Below are 24196 nucleotides of genomic sequence, written 5' to 3' on the forward strand. Positions count from 1 at the left end.
ATAAAAATTTTAAGATTATCTTATTTAAAGACCGAAATCAAATTTTAGTATCTAAATCAATTTTTATGCACAAGGGTTTATGATAACAAATGACTATTCTATAAATGCTTATGATAAGTAATATCAAAGGTAGAACTGCAGCTCAATTGATAATTACAAATCATTGCACAAATTGAAATAAATATTTTATTTGAAACCAAAAGAGAAAGAAAGAAAAACAAAAACTTTATTGTACAAATAACCAAAATAGAAGACAAAACCAGTTAGATAAGAATCCATTTTGTGCCTATACTATTGTCTTTTAAACACAAGGAAATCAAAAGCGAATGAAACAAATTATATTATAAGCCCTCTTTACTATTTTAGAAACAAACTAAAAATTGCACATGCATAGACCAAGTGTTGTGTATAAGAAACAAAATTAATGCATTAAAAATGGAATAATGCTTATAACATTGCATGTCTATTGTTTACATGAGAATAAAGGAAAAAGAGAAAGAGAAAAAGAAAAAAAAAAAAAAAAAGCATACATAAAACCACTATCAAGCACATCGAGGAAACACACCTCTTGGATATGATGATGAACATCTGAACGTGAGAGATGCAATAACGATGTGAAGATGATACGTTTACGGTAGTCTATTGCAAAAAAAAAGTTATTATTTTTTCTCTCTAATTTTTCTTTTCTCATTATTTCTCCTCGTCTCTATTTTTTTCATCTCCTTTCTGAGTGCTAATGGGTACAGTAGATAAAAAAAAATTAACTTGATCTCCACTAACCAATTGATCCCACTATCCCATGATCTCTTTGTTTTTAGGCTTGTATCTTCATAACCTATGTTTAGTAATCGTTTTATTTTTTCTCAGTTGAACAACCTCTAATTCAGTGTAACTGAAATATCCTCGGGTGATAACGACCATATCTTCTATCTTTTTATTTTTTTCAACAATATTAAAATACTTTTAATTTAAAAGATATAAATAAACCCGATAAAATTGGGTATTTACAATATATATATATATATATATATATATATATGTGAGAAATGTTGATACTACTTGGTGGCGAGCGAGTGTTGAAGGTTAAAACGTTACGTTTAAACCTCTCTGCATTGCATTCGCATATGATCCGTTACCGTTAGCAACAACGATGGATGATTCGAAGCAGCAGCAGCAACGGAAAAAAAACTACCGAAAGAGAAGCGCTCCAACAGACGAAGATGAACTTCCTCAATCTCAAAGTAACAATGAATCCGACGACGAACGAGAAAGAAGGTTTCTCTCATTTCAATTCCACAATTTCTAATAGGGAAAATTTTATGTTAGGGTTTCGATTTCACTGCTCCAATTACATTGAACAGAATGGCATTGGAGGAAATTAAGCTCCTCCAGAAGCAGCGGGAAAGGAAATCGGGAATTCCAGCAAACCCTAGTTTGCAGGTGCAGAGTGGAACCGGCGGCGGTTTAGCTGCTAAAGCCGCCGAAAAGAACGATGGCGATGGCGGCGACAAGGACGAGCTCGTTCTTCAAGACACCTTCGCTCAAGAGACCGCTGTTATGGATGAAGACCCCAATATGTGTGTAAAATATACTATTATTATTATTGTGTTTGTGGCTGTGGTTTTTGAATTTAGATGTGGTTGTTGCAACTTGTTTGTTGAACAGGGTGAATTATATCGAGCACGAGTTAGCGAAGAAGAGGGGAAGGAAAATTGATGCAGCGGATCAAGCTGAGAATGAGCTGAAACGTGCTGAAGATGAACTATATAAGATCCCTGAGCATCTTAAAGTGAGTGTCTCCTCTTTATTGTTCTTTTTTCACTTTCTAGTTTGTAGGTACTATTTAAGGATATCAATTATGTGTACTATAGTCAGTGTCTGATACCTCTTACTCCCAGTGTGCATTGCCCTTTTCTTGGATTCATATCTTCTTTCTTTTAAAACTATGGTTTCCTGTCAGGTAAAAAGGCGAAATTCAGAAGAAAGCTCTACTCAGTGGACTACTGGTATTGCTGAGGTTCAGCTTCCAATCGAGTAAGCATTCTCATATTTGTTGTGTTGGGCTGTATTTGTAGGTTGTAGGTTGAATTATCTGTTGGAGAAGCATATAATAATCCAGCATTTTTTTCCTCGTATTTTTCTTTCAAGTCAATCCTTGGCTATCTGTTATTCATCTGGTTGATAAATTGATCTTTATGATTGCTATGGTAGCATTTTGTAGACCAGTTAAAACGGGACAAAACATATAAGTTTTATTCTATGTTTGGTGCATTTTTTAAATAGATCATAGTGGGACAGGGAGTTACAGATTGGTATAGTTTTTAAGTCAAAACAAATGCTAACTCAATGCCTATAGTAGGCTATCTGTTATTCATCTGGGTGATAAATTGATCTTTATGATTACTATGGTAGCCTTTTGTAGACTGATTAAAACGGGACAAAACATATAAGTTTTATTCTATGTTAGGTGCATTTTTTAAATAGATCATAGCGGGACAGGGAGTCACAGATTGGTATAGTTTTTAAGTCAAAACAAATGCTAACTCAATGCCTATAGTTGGAAACAAACAACCAGATTTTAAGGGCATTAATGGTTTGGATAGAAGTATGGTACTTGATAGAACATTATGGCGGAAGTTGATCCATGTAGCCGACCCCACCTAGTGGGATAAGGCGTTGTTGTTGTTGTTGTTGTTGTTGGCTTTTCAACTAAAGCTTATATTTTTCATGTTCTATATTTAAGATGGTTCATCTTGTCCTGGCCTCCTTGGTTGATTTTTTTTAGGGTAATATTTTTTCTTCTTTTTCTTATATGTTACTAGTATTTGATGGTTCTAGTTTATCGTATCTTATTTAATCTATTTCATTGAGGAAAAAAATGGTGAACTTTTTCAATGGATTTGGCTATGCTTTTGCATATTTTATCTGGGTGATTCTTAATTTCTTAGTAGGTAGTACCCATAGTTGGAAACTAACTACCAAATTTTATGAACTTTGGCTTTTCAGCTGAAGGTTCTTTTTTTTCCTATGATTTATATTTCAGATTCATCTTGTCCTTGGTTCATTGCTTTTTAACTGTAATAACTTATATGTTGCAAGTGCCTGGTGGTCTTTGTCTAATTTTACTTTCATGAGTCTATTTATTGAGGAAGAAAAATGGTGATGTGTCTTAATGGGGTTTGATTCAATTTTTGCAGATATAAATTAAAAAATATTGAAGAAACAGAAGCCGCCAAAAAGCTTCTACAGGAAAAGAGGCTTATGGGTCGAACAAAATCAGATTTCAGCATTCCATCAAGTTACAGTGCTGATTATTTCCAGCGTGGCAGGGATTATGCGGAAAAACTTAGAAGAGGTTGCATTTTCTTGATTCTGTAATTTCAGAGTACATATGTATGTTGCTTGTTTGCTGTGTCATTGTCAGCCTTGATTTAGTTATCAATGAATTCATCTTGTGACATTTGCCGTTATAGATAGTGGTTGACACTTTGTTGATTGTTTTTAGTAGTTTTAAAGCATCATTCTGATTTCTGGTTACTGACTGGAAAAGCCCCCAATTTGCAGAACATCCAGAGTTGTACAAAGATAGAAATCACCAGGATGATAGTTCTGGATCCAAGAAAAATGATTCCAGCACTGATGCAGCTGGAGCAGTCCAGAGGCAGGCTGCAACCGATGAATTCATGTTAGAGCGCTTCAGGAAACGAGAACGTCACCGTGTAATGCGAAGATGACATGAATGCTATATTTATGGTGCACTTTACGACAGTACATCAAAGATTGGTGGAAGTTGAGCTTCTGTTGATTGGGATGCCACTGATTTGCACCAGTTCCTTATTCAAACTGTAGCAGAAGATCATTGGGCTACTTGAGCGTTAATTTCTGTTGGTTCTTTTCCTTTTAAGAACAACTGTTAAGAATTATCAAGATTATATTATTTTAATCACTGACCGAATGAGAGGCCTTATGTCAAGAGGCAGCAAAAGAATTGTAATATTCAGCACTCCTTTGATTGGTCATCAATAAGTTGCTGTTAGCCTGTAAGATATGGTATGAACAGTTTTGGCAATGGTTAGAAGAATGGTGGTGATGCCACCAGGTTCCTTGTAAGAGGATCTGTATCAGACTGTATGCATTTTACTGACATTCAAAATATTTAACTTTTCCGTTTGACAATTTGCATTGACGGGTTCTACCGTGGGAAAAGGAAGATAGTTCTCCCATGGTGAGAAAGAATTTGCAATTAGAATTTAATGTCTATTTACGGATTATCATTTAATATGAAATATTGTTCAAATTATTTTAATAATTAATAAATTTATTTTATATGATGAGTTGTGATTAAATGTTGGTAAAATTAAGTATTGATAATTTTTTCTCATGTTTTTCTCTGTTTCCCAAGTTGCTTTGATGGACCCTCTTTTCTCTTTCGACTTCTCCCTGACAAGTGTTCCATCTGCCGCAATGTCGTCCCTTCATCACCAAGTGAAATTCAGAATTCAAACGGTACTAATCAAATGGGATTCATAATTCAAATGGTTATTAAAATCGAACTAGTCTTCAATCCGGTTAAAGTGTTGGCTAATGAGTTAAAGGTCGAATCAATATAATATATAAATTATAGTCATCTCTAAATATATGATTTTTTTTATCAATTTTTTATTTGTTCATTTTTATAAAATAATTTTTAAGTTGTTTTTTTATTAATAATTTTTTTAACTAAAATAAAAAATTATCTTAAAAAAAACCTAAAATATTATTTATAAAAAACAACAATAAAAATATAATATATAATAAAATATGAAGTTATTAAAAATACTAATTTATAGTTTATAATAATATTTTTTGTATATCTCTTATTTTATGTGTTAAATCTTAATAAATCACAATCAATATGCCATAGGAAACTAATAATTATATATTAAATATATCGAGCTTTTTGGGTTTTATTGTATGATTATATTGTTACCGAAACAAACAAAAGTTATTAAATTTCAAATTATTTGTTTTGAATAAATCTTTCTCTCAAATAAAATTTATTTAATTTTTTGTTAAATTTTATTTACTCCTCAAAGATTATTATTTAAGGAATTGTTCAAAATTAACTATCGCTTCAATTACATAAAAGATATTGTACTATAAATCAAGCAGTTAATAGTATTTTAAATTTTAAGTAATTCACGTTAAAAAAATAAAATATGACCGTGAATTTTTGTTACATTTTAAATTTTAAAATTTTGTTACTTTTATGACCCATCTAAAATTACCTAAGGATAAGTTTGATTTTCTAAAATTTATGGTACGATAAATATTTTTGTTCCAGTTTGATTTAAAAAAAAAATTATAAAACAACACATTAGTTAGATGAAGACAGAAAAAAAAAAACTTCACTTCTTGTTGCAAAGAAAATCATGGACAACTTTTTATTCCATATACAGTATTAAAATTCATAATTATATCATGTGGTATTTTGATTTCATTCACACGGAATACAATGAATTTATCATGTATTTTGAATTTATACTATTGACTAGCTAGTTTACTCATATATAATTTAAATTCTCATAAAATACAATAATAATGTAAATTATAATATGATAATTAATATTACAAAAATATTTTAATAAAATTTATATTATTTTGCTTATGATATTTGTAACATCCCAATTTTCGTAAACTAGATTAAAAAGGATTGTTATTTATAAATAAATAAAATTTAAAAAAAATGATGAGATTTTATAAATAAATAAATAAGGAGATATAATTATTAATTTAAATAATGATTTGAGAGAAAATAAGAGGGTATTTTTTTTATTTGGTTGATAGAGAATAAAATAAAGTTTGTTTTTATAAAATAATAAATAAATAAATAAATAGAGTAAATAATAGGTCGTAAATGTCCTAACTCTTCTCCCAAAATCCTCTCTTTTTCCCGCAGGCCACCTAACCTGTCTAAAAAAAATGATCCAGAGCTGTCTCGGTAAAACTAAAATATCGGTTTTGTTAACCGTTGGATTTTCATAAAATTTGGATATGTTGTTCGAAATTCAATTTTGCACGCTGTCACCGTTGGGATTTGTGAGATAATATTTGTGGAGGGAGACAAATAAATCGCATGATGACAATACAAGTGGAGGCTTCCATCCCTTCTTTGTCTCTTTGACGTTTGGGAACTCTATCGGAGCAGTTAGAGGAAAAAAATTGGAGGAATCTCAGGGAACCGCTAGAGATGCTGCTATCGCTGGCTGAAGACACGTGAGTCCGCTTAAAGGTAAGGGATGAGTTATTCACAATTGGGAATTAGTGAGAACATGTGTAGGGATCCTTAGAGATATCAATTAGAATGGGTTTTAGGGTGTTTTTGCAATTTTCATTTTATCCTTATAATTATTACAGTGAATTATATATGTTTGACAGACCAATTGTTGTGGAATTGATATGCTATTGTGTTGAGCGTGAACCCTATAAATCGAATACTTTTTCTAATTAATATGAATTGATGAAATAAAGGAGAAATTTAGAGAGAGATATTGATTTTGTATTTTCTCTTTTTCTTGCTGTTTAGGTTTTTTATATATAATTTAAAAAGTTAATATCATAATTAAAATTGACCAAAGTGTTCATATAATTATTTAGAATTTGTGCATTAAAAGTTTACTTTGTAATTTGTGATTCAATATGATGTATGCTAGTTTATATATATAGAGAGATAGTTATTTATATTAATAATTTATGTAAATAATATTGTAGAGTATTATAGTATGATTCCAAAAATTATTAAGTGTTGGAGTTTGAGAATATTATGGTTAAATTTGATGAACATGTGTATGTTGTACCTTATGAATACCATTAGGAATGTTATGAGATGGTTGATGTGATGTTATGAGATGTTAAAGTGTGGACATGATATTCGATTGTAAATAAGTGGATGTATTTAACACTTGATGTTACATTAATTATATCGTGAGCTATGAATTATACAATAATCCGATCAATGTTTATGCGCATTGTTAAAGAGAAAGTGTAGGTTCCTAGTTAGGAACCAGTGTTAAATTGTAGCGCAATTGTGTTAAACATGTTTGAAACATGAGTGTGAGGTCGTTGTATTGTGTAATTCATGAGCAGTGCTTATAAATGAAATATGTGATGAATTGTGGAATAATATGTTGCCTTGAGATTATAATATTGTTATTGAGATTGAGTAAAAGTGTAATGTAGAACAGGTGTTGAATTGTGAGATACGTGAAAACATGTGATGGTGGATTGTGACATTATGAGATGTGAAATTGTGAATGAGTTTTGGTTGTGAATAAGTGTGATTAATTCTTGATGCGACATTATTTGTATTGTAAGCTGTGAATTGTACAATAACCCGACCAGTGTTATCTTGATAAAAGTGTAAATGCGCAGTGTTAAAGAGAAAGTGTAGGTTTCCTATTTAGGAACCAGTGTTAAAGAGAAAGTGTAGGTTCCTATTTAGGAACCAGTGTTAAATTGTAGCGCAATATGTTGTACGTATTTAAGACACGAGTGTGAGGTCGTGTGTATTGTATAATTCACTAGCAGTGTCTGTGTGCTAAAATAATTTTAGGGGTTGGACCTGAATCAGGAGGGAGAGGCCCTGACGGACTCTTCGGAGTGTAGGCCTTGGGGGTCATCGGGTTTGAGTGCTCCTTTAAGCCTATGCTGATTCCATATGGTTGGAGCATTCTCGCAAAACATCGTGACCCTGACTGGTCTCCCTATGATCTTACTTAGTGAGAGTGACCTGACAAACCCATTGTGTGGTGTGTCTTGTTATGTACTCCTAAGCGTCCCAGGGTGGTTTTTCACTGACATGGTACCACATTGCATATAGGCTTGAGTCTTAGCATAACTGTCTCATGTGCTTGCTAATTGTTCATTATGAAATTGATGTGTTATTATGTCTTGATTGGAGTGTGTGATTCTTGTGTATTGTGATTAATGATTGAAATGTTTAATTGATGATTGAAAAGTGAATTTTGAATGACAAAGTGATGAAATAATGTGAGACATGCTAAGTAAATTGTATTTGGTTACTATATGTTGTTTTGTTTCTCTCTAGTAGTTAGGAATGTGATAACTCACTCCCGGTTTGTTGTTTGTGTTTGGATCCTGTGATGATCTTGAACCTTATGTTCGGGGGAGCAGATGGCTAGGTGAAGTGCTTAAAGGAACCTTGTGCTGAAGGACGTCGGGACACAATGCTCTGATAGGATGTGACAGTGGGGCATAAGTTTTATATTAATTGCATAATGTTAGTCTATTTTATTTTATCTCACTGATTTAACAAAATATTTTTGTAAATTTTGACGGCCTTGTTTCGAGCTGAATATATTTTTTTAATAAGTTTTAATTGATAATAGTGAAATGAATGTGAATCTTTTACCCGTGTGAATTTGGTTACCTATATTTTTTTTATATATTTTATTTATTTTATATGTCGGGGTAGAGGGTATCACATTATTTATTGCTAATCAAACAATACTCGTAATACAAACACTTAACTTACGTGTCCCTTAAAGTTTTGGAGGAAAAGTTTTGTCCCTTTTCCATTTTAAAGTTTTGTGCTTGGTGTATATTGCATTAAATGATAAAGGACAAAGGATGTGTTACTTTTGGCGATAATAGAAAACCAAATAACGTGTTATTTATATAGACACACATTAAAAATTTATTATTTTTTAAAAATACACTACAAAACATATATTTTAAAATAAAAAAATATAAATGCATTTTAATAAACATGATGACTACTCTGAACCATTTGATTAAGTGACAGGTTACAATAATATCCCAATAATATAAAGAGTGTTGAATACTAAGAAAGTTATAATTAATTAGATTTAATTACATCAATCCAATTAAAGTTTTTTTTTTCACAACTTATCTTTTATTAGAATTTGATATAAGGATAAGAAATAATCCTTAAAATTAATCTCAATTAAATGAATTATATTTTAGATATAGTAACATTAAATAAAATAAAATAGCATTAAATAAAATAGAACTAATTTAAATTTTCTTATATTTGATATAAAAAAAATTCTTATATTTGACAACATGAGAGAGGAAGTATATAAATCCACATGCTTGAAGAAATAGCTCACTCTCTCCCACCACGTACAACCAAGATCCCTTGATTGAGTTGAGACTCTATCACAAAATGAATTCTTCAACACCATGTTCATTATTGTTCACCCTTTGCTTGATCCTTATAATTTCCCAGTCTCCTTTGCCAACAAATGCTAGAGCTCATGGTCATTACATGATTGGCCAAATTTGCAAGCAATTAACAAGGCAGGAGGACAAGATAAAATGCCCGATCATTCTGAGAGCAAATCCCAAAATCTTGCGTGCAAAAAACTATCTTGAATTTTCATCAGCGGTCCTGGAGTTAGGGATGCACAAGGGAATAGAAGGGCAGAAGTTTCTTAAGGGATTGGTGAAGGCAAAATCTTCTCCGGCCATTGCGGAATGTGCAAACTTTTGTTATGATGCGGTGGTTAACGGTTTCAAAGGTGCCATGAATGAGCTGAAAGATGATCCTATGACGGCTAACTATGATGCCGGTGTTGTTAGTGATGGACCTGCAACCTGTGAGAGAGCATTAGCTGATGAACATATTGTTGACCCTGCAATTTCTGCTCTTAACAACCGTATAATGTTGCTTAGCGCCATTGCATCCTACGCCATAGATAAACTTATTGCAAATTAACCTATGGTGTAGGATTTTCTATTTGTTTTAGCATCTTCTTTGGTGAGGAGTAAATAATAAAATCAAATAGAAGTGTACTATTTTTTGTTCACTATTTCTTACCTATGTGTGGCATTTTGTTCTCTCATATAGGTCTTCATTTTCTTTTTATTGACTTGGTTTTTCTGTCAAATTAAACTTTGGCTGCGTGTGATTATCTGAGTGATTCTTAGTACCCATTGTCGGAAACAAGCAACCAAATTTTATGAACTGACTTCTCATTTGAAGGTTCTTTTTTTCAATGATTTATATTCCAGATGATTCATTGCTTTGGAACTGTAATAGTTTCTCTTGCAAGTACCTGGTGGTCTTTGGCTAATGTTCCTTTTACCAATCTATTTATTGAGGATGAAAAATGGTGATTTGTCTTAATAGGGTTTGATTCAATGTTTGCAGATATATGAATTATAAACTATTGAAGCCGCAGAGGCGGCCAAAGGTCGAACAAAATCAAATTTCGGCATTCCATCAAGTAACTAACTAATGTTGTGGTTTGCTTTAGATTTTCGATTCTGTTCCATAATTTGATTAAAATTGATTCTGACTAGGTTAACTATTTAGCTTTTAAGGTGAACAGAATTAATTGTGTGCGATTTTACCTTGTCCAAATAAAAGTATCATTTTTAATTCTACCAAAATATAAAATAACATACCGTCGTGCCAAAAGCCTTCTAGAATTTAAAACATTTGGTTACTTTGCCTTTATTTATTGATTCTGTTCTTCTGGGTGAACCAATTATAAAGTAACAGACATGTTCAGATTAAGAACAGTTAGTAAAGAATGATGTTCTGCTTCATGAGGATATTTTTACCAGTGTATTTGAACTACAAGAACTTTTAAGGGGTGGCCGTACTGAGTAATTGGCCTTCATTGTCTTAGAAAAAAGTAATACAAGGTGCGCATATCATTTTACAAGATAAATTAGAATTACAAGCTGTTTTCTTTTTTTCAATCATTGCAATGTGTTACTAGATTCACTTGTTTGGCTTACATATTTGCCCAAGTAGGAAAAAAAAAGAAAAAGAAAAACCATTACCCAAGTTGGTGGGCCTCATCGCAAAATGCTAAAATTGCTGAGCCACAACTCCTTGGCAAGCATACAAATATAACATAAAACAAATCAGAAACTGGATATATAATTTTAAAAAGGATGAAGTGGAAGAATACCGAGTAATATTTATATGTATTCTCCCCTTCAGAACTGAACCTTGCTTATGAAAGACTGGCCAAATCTCCAAGAGGAAGGTGCCACATTATAAGCTGTGCGAATCCTTCCATTGCTGAGTTGTACTCTGAAGGACAAGCTCTGACCATTGAGATAGCTTAAGCTCTGCCAGTTAGATCCCCAATTTCTTGACATTGGTTCCCAGTTACTCATTTTGGACCCTTTGATCCAAACTCTTGAAATATCCCCTGCTCCTCCCACGTTGCTTATAAGCACTAGTTCAAAATAGTCTCTCCCATTGATGCTAAATCTGATGCCTCCAGTTCTTTTGCACCCAACCCTGCATAGATGCAACACAAAATTTGAGGAATTAAGAAATTACGTCTGGAATGTGGAAGCTATAACTAATTTCTTTCTTAGTAGACACGACATGGAACCAAACACACTAGAAATCTTTTTCACTTTTTAGAAAACAAAAGGAGAACACTTAGTAAGGATATGACATAACATACTTTCTGTAGATAATTGGAACAATTCCAGCCTTGTATTTGGCGATGGTCTCAAAGGCAGGTTGAGACATGTCAAAGTGTGGTCTAGGAGGATTACACCAACCACCATTGTCACTAGGGAGTGCATAGTTTGGAGGGCAGAAATTTGTGGCAGTGATTGTGATGGAAGTTCCCCTAAGGCACCATTGGGGCACTTGGCTTGCGTCGCAAACAATCTGATAGCAACCACCGCATGACTTGCCATCATTAAACAAAGCAGTACTCAAGGCAGCTGTTTTTATTCCATAACCATCAGTGTACAAATTTCCATACCCACATGCCCCACCTAAAAGTTAAAACAAGTCACTCTTTCATATTCCATACTCAAGGATCAACCAAGATTCTAGCTTGAACCACTTGATTAAGAGACATAAGCTACTACCACTTGTGTCAACTGTTGTTAGTAAGTTACTCTTTCATATCATGTGGAATTAATTGCTCTTATTTTGTACTTAAAATTTTGAATTGAATGAAGGGTGTTTTAATGAACTTTAGAAATGATGATAAAAGAAACAGAAAATGTAGAACAATTTTTTACCCATTGTTCCTGAGGCATCACTTCCACCATAGAAAGTTGCATGAGCTCGCAGCCAAATTGCAGATGCTACTTTGATTTCTGTGGTTAATAACCCCACAAGCACAATTAGACCACTGAAAATTAGTTTTTCCATCCTCTCTATCTCACTCTCTCCCTCTTTCTGAGTATGATATTAGGACTTTCTTAATTTGGTGCTTAAGATGACAAACTCCTATGAGGTATTTATAGTTGCTGTTACGGACGTTTGGCCCATAGAAAAAATTAACTCGGACTCAAATTCGTATTATCGAACAAAATGTTGTAGTTGACCCAAAAAGTTGCTCTCTTATTATAAAAAGAATTAGTATGTAATGCACGCATTAAAAAATAGAAGGCAGTTAGGTAGGTGTGAAGAAGACTCAACCCATTAAAATTATGCACAACATGGATGTTAATAGCTAAACTCGCCGTCTTCAGATTAATATTAATATTCATCTTATATTTTCTGCATATGATTTGATCATACTCATTGTGCAGTGAAAGAACATGCTTTGATGGTCATAGGATCCGTGGTACGTAAGTGGTACAGTCAAATGCAACTTGCAGCACATCTTGGTTCGAAGTAAACCGTGCATAATATAATGAATAAATTTCTTTTGAGTATTGTCAGAGTACTACTCTATTTTAATGACAAACTAACTAACTAACAGATAGAAGATTCTTCTCCTCACTCAATGTCAAAAGACCAATATTTTTAACTGATATGTTGAAAAAAATTGAACTGAAACGGTAGTGATTAAACTAATTAGTTCGGCTATGTTTTTAATTTGAATACTATCCAAATCAATAATGATTTAATTACAAATTTAATCACTTGAATCAGTTGAAGCACAACATGGAACAAGGATAGATCTTTAAAATATTTAATGGAGGAATGAAAAGTATACAAATTTTAACATACATAATTATTGAAACACATACTTAGTTTTTAAATCAGTAATTTTAAAAGCTCAAAGCTAAAACAAATTTTAGGAAAAATCCTTTAAGATATCAAACCCAGCATAGTCAACCAAAGAAGCACAATTTTTAAAAGTTCAAGCCATATTTATTACTCTTGTGTTCATTTATATAATTATACATTGAAAATTGTTGTTTGCTACAACGCGCTAATGGTGATTTCTGTTAAATTATAGTACTATATTTCATATTCTTTGAGTTTTTTTAATCATTATGTTTACAAAAAAATATATTGTAGCTTTTCACATTTTGTCTAAATTCGTACAGTCTGTTCATGACTTAATAACAATGCTGATAATAGAAAGGAGAAGGCTAACAACACACGTTTCCAAACATTTTTTTAACACACTAATTATTATTAGAGAGAATTTGTAAGCATCACTGAAGTAAATTTCACTAGTTTTTTTAATCAAATTCTTTATTTAATAAGTCTGGTATAAATTTTATTTAATAACATAAAAACATATTAAAAATTTATTGCTATTTTTTTTATGATACTTTACAAAGTCGGTTCTTACACGCAAGAGCATTGAAGAAAACATGAGCATAACGGTAGTTAGTAGTAACATGCAATGCCTTAGTATGTGCAATGGCCTTACCTTGTTTATCGAGAAATGGGAGTTTTTTATATTAGCAAATAGTAGCTACTATTAAAGAAGCTTTGACTAGCATGAATAAGTCAGCTATATGAAAATGCTCATGAATTTATGCCAAATATTGTGCCTTATCTCGTGGAACTACGCCCATATGGCACATGGCTGATGGCATCCCTTGCCATGTTCACCATACGATAGCTTCACATACGAGGGCCCCATTAACCATTTCTGAATGTGAACTGCATATCCTCCTTTTATAGAATTTAAAATCTTCTTCAAACAAACAAACAAAAAAGCTACAAATTTTCTAAAGAATTAGGAGAAAATGAAGGCCTAAACTAAAGCATGTGTTCAGTAAAGTTTTTTTTTCAAAAAAAAAAGTCAAGTATCTTTTTTTTGTAAAAAAGAGTTAATTTATATGGAATGTAAAATATACTAAATCGTATGAATCCAAAAAATACCAAGATTTACTCTTTCATATCTAACACTCTCACTGATATGTTTAATACGTACACCCACATATATAATCCAATAAATTAAATCAAACCAACTGGTTTTCTTTATGGACTTATTTGTTCGAATTTGGTGAAAACAATTATAAAACTAAGCCAAATTATTATTTTTTAATTTAATTGATTCAAATTTTTATATAAAATAGAACTAAACCAATTATTAACTTCTTTTCTTTCTGAGTTCCAAATCCAAATAACCGCTTAGTACAAACTACTAAGTGTCAAATGTGGATTGATGTGTATTAGGTATTTATATTCTACACCTCCCTTATCACATCCTACACCTCCCATCTTTTGAAAAATCCCAACCTACCCTTTCTATCTTCTTCCCCTTCTTCCTCCCCCAAACCCTTTCATTTCTTCTTCTCACAACACATCTTTTCCTGCACTAGAGGTTCTAATTGAACACTAGAGGTTCTAATTGAAGTCTTCTTCCAACTATGCCAGAGGTTCTAGCGCTCTCCTCCTCCAACTCTCCACACTAGGTACGTTTCAACACAGAAATCATGTACCTCCCTTTTTTATTGTTTTTAGAACACCTATTCCAGAAGTAATTCCTTTTCAGGAAGCTTGTTTCAAAATCTTTTTTTTCTTGGAACACCTTTTCGAAAGTCAAAAATTCGTTCCGTAAAGCCTGTTCCAAAATGCAGGTGCTTCTTCCAAAGTGGACTTTCCATAAGCCCAATAATACTTTCTGGAACACCATTTCTAGAATCTTATTCCTAAAATTTTTGCTTCTGAAATGAACATTCTGGAAAAAGGTTTTCTGGAAGCTTATCCTTTCTGTAAAGCCTATTTTGGAATGTACTTCGTGCTTCTGAAAAAGCCTTTTTGGAACACCTTTTCCTAGTTATGGAAACGCTATTCCAAAAGCATTTTTGGTTATGGGATGGTCCTTCCGGAAGTTGTTTAACATATAATTAGATTTGATTTTGTTATTTTACAGTTTTAGTAATTTTTTATTTTATAGATTTATTCTTGATTTGTATGGAGGATGATTACTTCAACAAGATGTCAGATGAAGTTGGCATGGATATGAATGTGTTAACTGATTGACAAGTGTACCAAAAGTCTAAATAATAAAGACTCGAAAGTTCGAGTGTCGATTTCCACAGGGACTTTGTTTTGTACTAGTGTTGGATAATTTCCAATTTATAAGAGAAAAAGATAAGATGAGGTATAAAAGATAAATTTAAAAGAACAAAGTATAAAATAATAACTATTAATAGAAAACAAAAGAAAAAATAGGGAATTTAATGGGATGAGAATGTTAGGACCTAGCATGCCTTATTTGCCTAAGATGTATTATTTGTGATTTTTCTCTATCAATCAGGTGAATTTATCCTACCCACATCTGTTAGAATACTTGTCCCTGATGTCTCACGATGACAAGCCTATTTTACCTATCTATCTCCCAAATGTCTTTGCAAAGAGTCAATAGATAAAATGCATGAAGTTTTAATTCTAGATGTTTGCTTTGATGCAAGGGCATAATGCAATCACTCTATGTATAGTAATGATTTTATTAAGATACTCCTTCCTTTTAGTTCTATTAGAAATTATCCTCTGTCGAGCGACTAATTCCTAAAACAGATGCATGCAAAACCTTCCTTGTTTTTCTATTAAGGATTACCCTCTCTCAAGCACCTAACCCCCAATGATGATGCAAGGATGAATAATGCATAAAATTAAAAGTAAGAAAGGATAATAGGAAATAAAACACTTGTTTGCATTGATAAATATGAAATGTACAATACATCTTTTGGCTTTTTAGGCCTGTCAGGCCCTAACTAAGGGTTTAGCCTCTCATAGCCATAAAGGGCCTTATAATAAAAGAGGGGTATAAGAACTGATGGAGAAGAAAGGATGGAAAAAGGGAATAGAAAATGATGAAAGAGAAGAAAGAATTCCCTAAGTAAGAGTTCTCAGGCTTTAGGTGTGTATTAGAGTGCTCTGAGACTCAGTGTGTCTTTTCTCCTTGGCTTGACTCCCTTTTTATAGCTGCTGGAGTCGATTTGGGCTTGACTCCCTTTTTATAGTTGTTGGAGTGGACTTGAGTCTAATGCCAAAAAATCTTCCTTATTTATATTTTTGATATCTTCTGAATTTTTGTTGCTTTTAATCCCTCTTTTTCATATCTGCAAGCCATAAATAAGAAAAATATTAATTCCTATCATTTAAGCCAACAATAACTGCTAAATAAATATTTTTAAAGATATTTTCAATATATTTTTATCATAAAAAATAACTCATATTTAGCCGTTATCAGAATGATACCGTTAAAAATGAAGATTGTAAAAAAAAATTTACAACTACAGAGGTAATAATATCATCATTTAATAGGTAGTTTATTTAATTGTTGATGTATTTAATACTTGGAAGGTGAACTTCGACCAAAAAAATGTTGTATGTTGTTTATGTAGGTTTTTGATACTTAAGATGAATTATTGAAATGGGTTCGGGAGGTTGCATTTGAGGGGATTTTGTTGTTGTCATTTTAAGGTTAGACATAGGAAAACAACCTGGAAGGAAGACATTTGTCATCTTGGGTTATGAGAAGGGTGACAAATATAGACAATACAAAAAAGATACAAAGATAGTCACTAGGACTAAAAAATGTTATTGCCTTTTTAGGTTGAAAGGAAGACCACTAAAGACTAGTGAAGGATGGGTACTTAGGGTTCTGTGTGGGTCTCATAATCATGATATTGCTAAGACATTGGTTGACTATCCATATGTCGGTCGACTAACTCTAGATGAGAAGACAATGCTTATTGATATGACAAAAAGTATGGTGAAGCCTAAAAATATTCTTCTAACATTGAAAGAACACAATGACAAAAATGTCACCACCGTCAGACAAGTGTATATTACTAGAACTACATATCGAAGATCTCTTAGAGGCCCTAGAATAGAAATGTAACATTTAATGTATTTGTTAGAGCTTGATATGCATATTTGTTGGCATGTAACAAATGATGAAGAAGTTGTGTGTGACATTTTTTTGGACACATCCTGATGCGTTAAAGTTGTTGAATGCATTTAACATAGTGTTCTTCATGGATAGTACATACAACCAACAGGTATACGCTACCTTTGCATGAGATTGTTGGTGTTACTTGTACTGGGCTGATATTTTCTACTGCTTTTGCTTATATGGAAGTTGAACGTGAAAAAAACTGTGTGGGCATTTGAAAGGTTCAGAGGCCTTTTCACAGACATGATGAATTGCCAAAAGTGATTGCCACAAATAGAGATCTAGATTGATGAATGTAGTAAAAATTGTGTTCCTTGTTTCATGTAATTTGTTGTGCCAATTTCATAATGATAATAATGTGAAAGAAAAGTGCAAACAACATGTAACTCTCAAAAAGGCTTGGGATTAAGCGATGGAGACTTGGATTTCTGTTATGGATTTTCCTACAGAGTTTGCCTATGAAGATAAATATGATAAATCTATTATCGCAATTGATCAATCAATCTCAACATAGACATAAAGGGAACAAGTAAACAAACAATATGGGCATATGTTCTCCTCTGCCATGCCCACCTCTGGTGCCACCCCATGCCCTACTGGTGTTCATAGGACCATCATCAGTTACTCCACGCGCTAATGCCAATGCCTCTTCAGTCACAGAATATGCATCAGTGCCTTAGGTAACCAACCTATGATCAATCACACGTTGCAATAGTCGACCAATCCTATAACATGTTTCCTGCCATAAATACAACAAAGAAGTAATTAAATGTCATAATAGTATACACATTATACAAGTAAATTCATTTACACATACAATTGCAAGATGTGCCTGATCCATAGTTGCATCAAGGGGTGGAGCAAAATATATTGGTTGTACAAAAGGATGCGAGACTCTGTAGAACCACACATAGTAACTAGTATTACAATCTATTGGTTGAACTACACGCACCGTGGGCTGGATCAAGTGATTTTGCGAGTGCAACCATCTATCGTCAACCTGTTGTGGGGTGGGAATCTCATCAGTGAAGACAAAAAGGTGTCGGGGATCATTCTAACGATACTCATACTGGCGCAACACCCTATCTAGCAAATGAAGGTGCAAATCTAGGCCCAAACGAATATACCTGAAGAATAAGGATATATTCTCAAACGAACGATGATTCCTCTGCGTCTCATATGGAGTCCACCTAACTCCCTTGATGGTAAGCTCATCAATTAGTTTCTTGTAATGGATTACTGACAAAGATGACTTATTTGACCATCGGCTGACACATGGAGACTTTTCTTTATATCCCAAGACATTGTTCCTAGCGCCAATGGTTACAAAATGCTCATAAATCCATCCTGGAACAAGCATTCTGGAATGCATTTTATGGAATAACCATATAGGAATAATGTTCCAAAATGCCTGTTTTGGAAGCCTATTATGAACCCACCTCGACCCCCATTCAAACCAGAACCCACCCCCACCCCACCCCCATCCAACCCAGAACCCAAACCCACACCCACTAGAAACAAACGAAAGAGGAAGGAAGTAGGGGCTTACCTTACAAGCTAAACGATGAAGGCGATGAAAGAAGAAGCAAGGGGAGGTGCGCCATTGGGGGATGGAGGTGATTGGCTTCTGAGGGAGGGAGATGTTACGGTTGGGGAAGGAGTCCTATTTCATTAAGGGTATTATTATAATTTCAAGTGGAAGAGGAAGGTGTAGGATAAAGACAAGGAGGTACAAGATTCAAGTCCTTGTTTATTGTTAAAGTGCTGCTAGGTGCACCCAGCATTTTTGCTGGTGCACCCAGCAAAATTTGTAAATGCCAAAAATGCCCCTGTGTTTTTTTTTCCTTATAAAAGCTTTTTTTCCTACGCTTCACAGCTGCCATTTTTGTTCGCTGTTTTTCTCTGTTTTTGTGGTTTTGGTGTGGCATTGTCTCGGGTTCATTGGTTCGTTGTGAACGGTTAGGTGCGGTGAAGGTGAAGGTGCGTTGCGATGGTCAGTGGCGACAAACGAGGTACGCAGAAGGTGGTTGCTATGTCGCGAACGTACAGAGCATTTACGGATCAAGTTGATCCGTAAGAGACTTACGAATCAACTTGATTCGTAAGAGACTTATTTTTAGTATTTGATGTTTTTTGAATTTAGTTTCCTATTTTTCTTTTAAATTACTAATTTTTTGGTATGACCATTTTTTGTTTGAGTTGGTTAGATGGACGAAGATGAGTGGATGTATGAAATAATGTCTGAACGAGCAGATATGAATTATGAAAATGCAGAAGCATGTGGTGAGAATGAACCACATGTTGATTGTTCGGACGTGTTCAATACTTCTCAGGTTATAATGTTAATGTTTGTCACAGATTTAATAAAATGAATACTATTAGAAAACTTAAATTATGTGGATTGCTTTGTAGGTGTTTGAGTGCCGAGAGGATGTTTTGCGGTGAGCTCGATCCGTGGCTCATGAAAACGGATTTGTGGCGGTGATTTTAAGGTTGGACACAAACACAGGTAGTAGAGGAAGGACTACGTTTGTGTTAATTGGTTGTGAAAGGAGTGGCGAGTATAGGTGTAGGAAAAAAGAATTTATCAGAAGAGACACTGGGACTAGGAAATGTGGGTGTCCCTTCAAGCTTCGTTACAAGCCAGTGGTTGGAGGAGAAGGTTGGATGGTGAAGTTGATTTGTGGAGTGTATAATCATGAATTGGCCAAGTCATTAGTTGGACATCCATATGCGGGGCGATTGACTAAAGCTGAAAAAACACTTATTGTTGATATGACGAAGTCCATGGTGAAGCCAAGAAACATTATGCTAACTCTGAAGGAACACAATGCCAATAGTTGTACGACCATTAAACAGATATAGAATGCAAGAAGTGCATTCCGTTCTTCCATAAGAGGAAGCGATCTTGAAATGCAACATCTGATGAAGCTTCTTGAACGTGAGCAGTATATTCATTGGCACATAATAAAGGATGAAGATGTGGTTCGTGATATGTTTTGGTGTCACCCTGATGCAGTGAAGTTAGTCAACGCATGTAATTTGGTATTTTTGATAGACAACACCTACAAAACAAACCGGTACAGACTCCCACTGCTCGATTTTGTTGGGGTGACACCAACTGGGATGACATTCTCTGCCAGTTTTGCATATCTGGATGGTGAACGCGTTAATAATTTGGTCTGGGCTTTACAACGCTTTCGAGGCCTTTTTTTAAAGCGTGATGCCCTCCCTGGAGTTTTTGTTACTGATAGAGACCAAGCATTGATGAATGCAGTGAAGGATGTATTCCCTGAATGCACAAATTTGTTGTGCAACTTTCACATAAACAAGAATGTGAAGAACAAATGTAAATCACTAATCGCGCAAAAAAATGCTTGGGATTATGTCATAGATTGTTGGGGATGTCTGACTGATTGTCCTTCAGAACAACAGTTTGATGAATGCCTGAAGAAGTTCGAAATGGTTTGCGCACCTTGGTCAATGTTTGTTGACTATGTCAAGGAAACATGGATAATACCACACAAGGAAAAATTTGTTTCTGCCTGGACTAATAAGGTGATGCACTTAGGAAACACAACAACAAACAGGTATGAAACTGTTCAACTATTTCTATTAACGTTGACGAATTTATGGAATTGTATTATTGTATATGTTTATTTTTATTTGTGTATTTGAAATGTAGGGTTGAATCTGCTCACTCGTCTTTAAAAAGACTGTTACAAAATAGCATTGGAGACTTATGCAGTGTGTGGGATGCCGTGAACAACATGATCACGTTGCAGCACACATAGATTAAAGCATCAAGGAAGTAATGGAAACAATATCCAAAAGATTCGAAGAACTTGATGTTTGTGGCAAGTTTACTCTGAGGACTAAACTTTGGGAAATTGCATACCCTGATCAGAATTCGATGTGTCCTCCTCCAGCAAAGGTTAACACAAAGGGGGCACCGAAGAAAGCTATGAGCAAGAACCCAAGGTCAACAAAGTGCGATCCATCTTACTGGAGTATGTATATGCCTTTGAATCTATGCAAAATAGTACTTCATCAGTGAGGCATACTGCATCATCCTCTGAGTAACCAAATCGAAGAATGATGATGCCCATGTTGGACTAGTTTCAGCCATTTATGCACGACTTCATTGATAAGATTGTTGATGTCAAAGCTGATGGTAATTGTGGATATCGGTCGGTTGCCGGTTTATTAGGTATGGGTCAAGACTCTTGGTCGGTGGTCCACAACCATCTGCTTAAAGAACTTGCAAAATTCTTAGAAGACTATATCAAGCTCTTTGGTAGCACAGAGAGATTTGAGGAATTAAGGATGTCACTACTTGTTGATGGGTTAGCCAAGGTATGTAATTTATGTATTTGATTTTTAAGACTTTACTTTGAAATTAAGTTTGACATGTATATTTGTTTCATTCAGGTGACTACAGATAAGTGGATGGATATAACGGACATGGGACATGTCTTTGCATCAAGGTATAACGTAATCGTTGTATCCTTGTCTAAACAACAAAGCACGACATTTTTTCCTCTTAGAAGTCAACCGCTGGCAAATTCTTCATTGCATCGTATAATTTGTATCGGTCATGTGTATGGCAATCATTTTGTTGAGGTACATTGTAGATATGAAGTGTTTTTTTTATATTTATGCAATGAGTTTTGTAGGATTGAGTTAACACATTTTTCGCATGTACAACGGGTTTATTTAAAAGAACGTTGTCCCTTATCGCCTGTAGCATTGTTATGGTCTAGCAATTGTCATCCTCAGGCGAAATCGTGGTCAAATCCATATATTAGCAGAATGCAACATTACAAGAGCTTCGTGATGTTCAAGAGAGACTATGTTGACATAAATGATGATTGAACATGTAATTTATAATGACTGATCGTTTTGAATTGGATATTCACATTTATTTGTTACATCCACAACAAAATTATTACTTAATTCTAAAAAAGCATGTATGATATATCATTGTCTGAGTTGACAACACATTGCGAAAAAACGTGTATGATAAATTGTTGTCTGCATTAACATAAAGCACGTGAAAGGACCTTGCACAGCATGACTACACATGCAGATCTGATGCAAGCTAAAGCATGTCACGTCATTGGTGTAGTTGACAACACATACAAAAACCATATGCATGCATATTGTTAATCTTTAAAATATGTAGCACTGATATTAAAACTCATCTATATATATGACACAGCCTAACACTGTAAGAAAGCACAAGTTTCAGTTTCAACCCAACTCTTACAAAAAACTATGGCATTCTTGGGAGAGACAAGCAGTCAGACAGTTGTGAACTCCACATTAGGTTTTATTTTTCCAAATGGATCCATTGTTCACAACGACAGTGGTGTTTCCTTTCAAGCTTCCACTCCAGTTCCCATTTGAGTACCTAACGGGTGTGATTTTCAAACATTAAAAACTAGAATACACAATACCCTTAAGATAACTGACAAGCAATTTTTGGATGGAATTTACTACCGGCAGCCTTCCACGTATGCAGGTAATCAATTTCAGTTTCAATGTATGCAACTAAAAGATGATGCTAATGTTAACACAATGTTAATGTGTAATCATGAATTTTTGTTTGTTGGTCCGATTGAGTTATTATGTAGCATTGTTAGAACCGCAGATGGTATTTTAAACTTACTTTAAGCTACTATGACCCCTACTCATGATGCCCTGCTATATTACAATGGGAGGTGGAACATGTCACGCCAAAATGAGTTTGTTGGTTACTCGTTCACAGGAAAAAATCCCAAAACCGGATGTACCATGGATGAACTGAAGGATTTGATCAAGCAAGTTGCGCCTACTGGGATTCCCCCTTATGGTATTCATGAAACACAAATGGTAAGGCGATTGTTTTTTCGGAAACCAAGTCACCATGAGTATTCAGAAAAAGTTATAAAATTCGAAATAATTGAACTCAAAACCAACGATGACGTGATGAAGGTGTTGATTGAGTCTAACTACTGGAAAAAGATTGGGTCAATAGAAATTTTAGCTGTTTTCAGTAAACCTGTACCGGAAATGGAAGACGAGTTGTCCTTGTCGCAAAATTAGCATGAGTTAGTTGTAGTATTTGATGCAAATTTAATTTCGTTCGACTATGTTGAAGTTAATGTACTATTTGAATTCATGTATCAAATAATTGTTTTTTTTCTGGAAATGGAAGATGAGTTGTCGTTCTCTGTTAAATTTGATTTCTACTACTTTTATTTTTTTTGTCGGTCTTGTAATTTTATTTTAAATATAAAAAAAAACAACTACAGCAACTGACAAAATAAAAATTAATTATTTAAACTCGGGTAGTTCATTTTTTTAAAGAAATTACTATAAAATTAAAATTTAAGTAAAATACATTTTGTCATCAATTAAAAATAATTTAATGTTGAACTAATTAAAAATATTTAACAAATTACATTTAACTCTGATGCAAAATATGGAAATGAAGAAAATAAATAAATTATATGAGTCAATTATTAATTTAATATGTTGTATAATGCTTCAAATGAGAAGGTTTTATTTTTTAGTATCTCAAATTAGAAGGTTTTGTTTTTTAGTCTCTTAAAATAAAATATAAATGTTACACCTAATTATAAAATTATAAAATATATATACGAATTTTTATCTGAGGAGAAAAATTTTAAAAAAATATTTTTTTAATTTGATAGAATAAAATTATAATTTTTTTTTAATTAGAAGTTTTTGAAGCATGTGTGTCCATGTTTTCAACTTCTTTATTTCAATTTCCATTTTTTGTTTAATTTATTCTTTTCTACACCCTTTTCAACTTCTTTATTTCAATTATATTTAAAGTTATATTAAAAATTAGTTTTTATTAGTTGGTAAACTAAGTTAACTAGACCATTTATAATAATTTACATATACTATAACTAAGTTAACTAGACCATTTTACTAACACACGTGTAAATAGACACAAATGTAAAATATGAGATAAGATTCTAGGTTTTTAATTTGATAGAATAAAATTATAAAATTGTATAAGTTAGATTAGGCAAAGGGAATACACAATCAATGGAAATAAATAAAACTAACAT

General features: G+C 33.4%; 3 protein-coding genes across 3 annotated transcripts; 2 read left to right on the top strand and 1 right to left on the bottom strand.

The window, feature by feature from the left end:
* Positions 1-1047: 1047 nt before the first annotated feature.
* LOC114372643 (protein COP1 SUPPRESSOR 2-like) lies at positions 1048-4176 on the top strand. Its single transcript, XM_028330322.1, has 6 exons — positions 1048-1275; positions 1362-1577; positions 1666-1789; positions 1961-2034; positions 3198-3355; positions 3565-4176. The coding sequence occupies exons 1-6, from the start codon at positions 1151-1153 to the stop codon at positions 3732-3734; spliced, it is 867 nt and encodes a 288-aa protein (XP_028186123.1). The 5' UTR covers positions 1048-1150; the 3' UTR covers positions 3735-4176.
* Positions 4177-9121: 4945 nt separating this feature from the next.
* On the top strand, positions 9122-10020 carry LOC114369268. Its single transcript, XM_028326461.1, has one exon. It carries the CDS (start codon positions 9188-9190, stop codon positions 9737-9739), a length of 552 nt encoding a protein of 183 aa, XP_028182262.1. The 5' UTR covers positions 9122-9187; the 3' UTR covers positions 9740-10020.
* A 590-nt stretch (positions 10021-10610) lies between these two features.
* On the bottom strand, positions 10611-12237 carry LOC114370335 (putative expansin-A17). Its single transcript, XM_028327649.1, has 3 exons — positions 12031-12237; positions 11457-11778; positions 10611-11284 (listed from the first exon to the last, which is right to left on the bottom strand). Exons 1-3 carry the CDS (start codon positions 12161-12163, stop codon positions 10975-10977), a joined length of 765 nt encoding a protein of 254 aa, XP_028183450.1. The 5' UTR covers positions 12164-12237; the 3' UTR covers positions 10611-10974.
* Between the last annotated feature and the right edge of the window lie 11959 nt (positions 12238-24196).

Source organism: Glycine soja, chromosome 10 (assembly GCF_004193775.1).
Source record: "Glycine soja cultivar W05 chromosome 10, ASM419377v2, whole genome shotgun sequence".
In the NCBI taxonomy this organism is placed as follows: domain Eukaryota; kingdom Viridiplantae; phylum Streptophyta; class Magnoliopsida; order Fabales; family Fabaceae; genus Glycine; species Glycine soja.

What these genes read in the sequence shown, in the direction of transcription:
- LOC114372643 (XM_028330322.1), top strand. Translation starts at nt 1,151, where the DNA reads ATGGATGATTCGAAGCAGCAGCAGCAACGGAAAAAAAACTACCGAAAG. An exon ending in AGATCCCTGAGCATCTTAAA is followed by an intron (nt 1,790 to 1,960) that starts GTGAGTGTCTCC and finishes GTTTCCTGTCAG; the next exon opens with GTAAAAAGGCGAAATTCAGA. An exon ending in GAGGTTCAGCTTCCAATCGA is followed by an intron (nt 2,035 to 3,197) that starts GTAAGCATTCTC and finishes CAATTTTTGCAG; the next exon opens with ATATAAATTAAAAAATATTG.
- LOC114369268 (XM_028326461.1), top strand. Translation starts at nt 9,188, where the DNA reads ATGAATTCTTCAACACCATGTTCATTATTGTTCACCCTTTGCTTGATC.
- LOC114370335 (XM_028327649.1), bottom strand. Translation starts at nt 12,163, where the DNA reads ATGGAAAAACTAATTTTCAGTGGTCTAATTGTGCTTGTGGGGTTATTA. An exon ending in TGATGCCTCAGGAACAATGG is followed by an intron (nt 11,779 to 12,030) that starts GTAAAAAATTGT and finishes TTTAACTTTTAG; the next exon opens with GTGGGGCATGTGGGTATGGA. An exon ending in GTTCCAATTATCTACAGAAA is followed by an intron (nt 11,285 to 11,456) that starts GTATGTTATGTC and finishes GCATCTATGCAG; the next exon opens with GGTTGGGTGCAAAAGAACTG.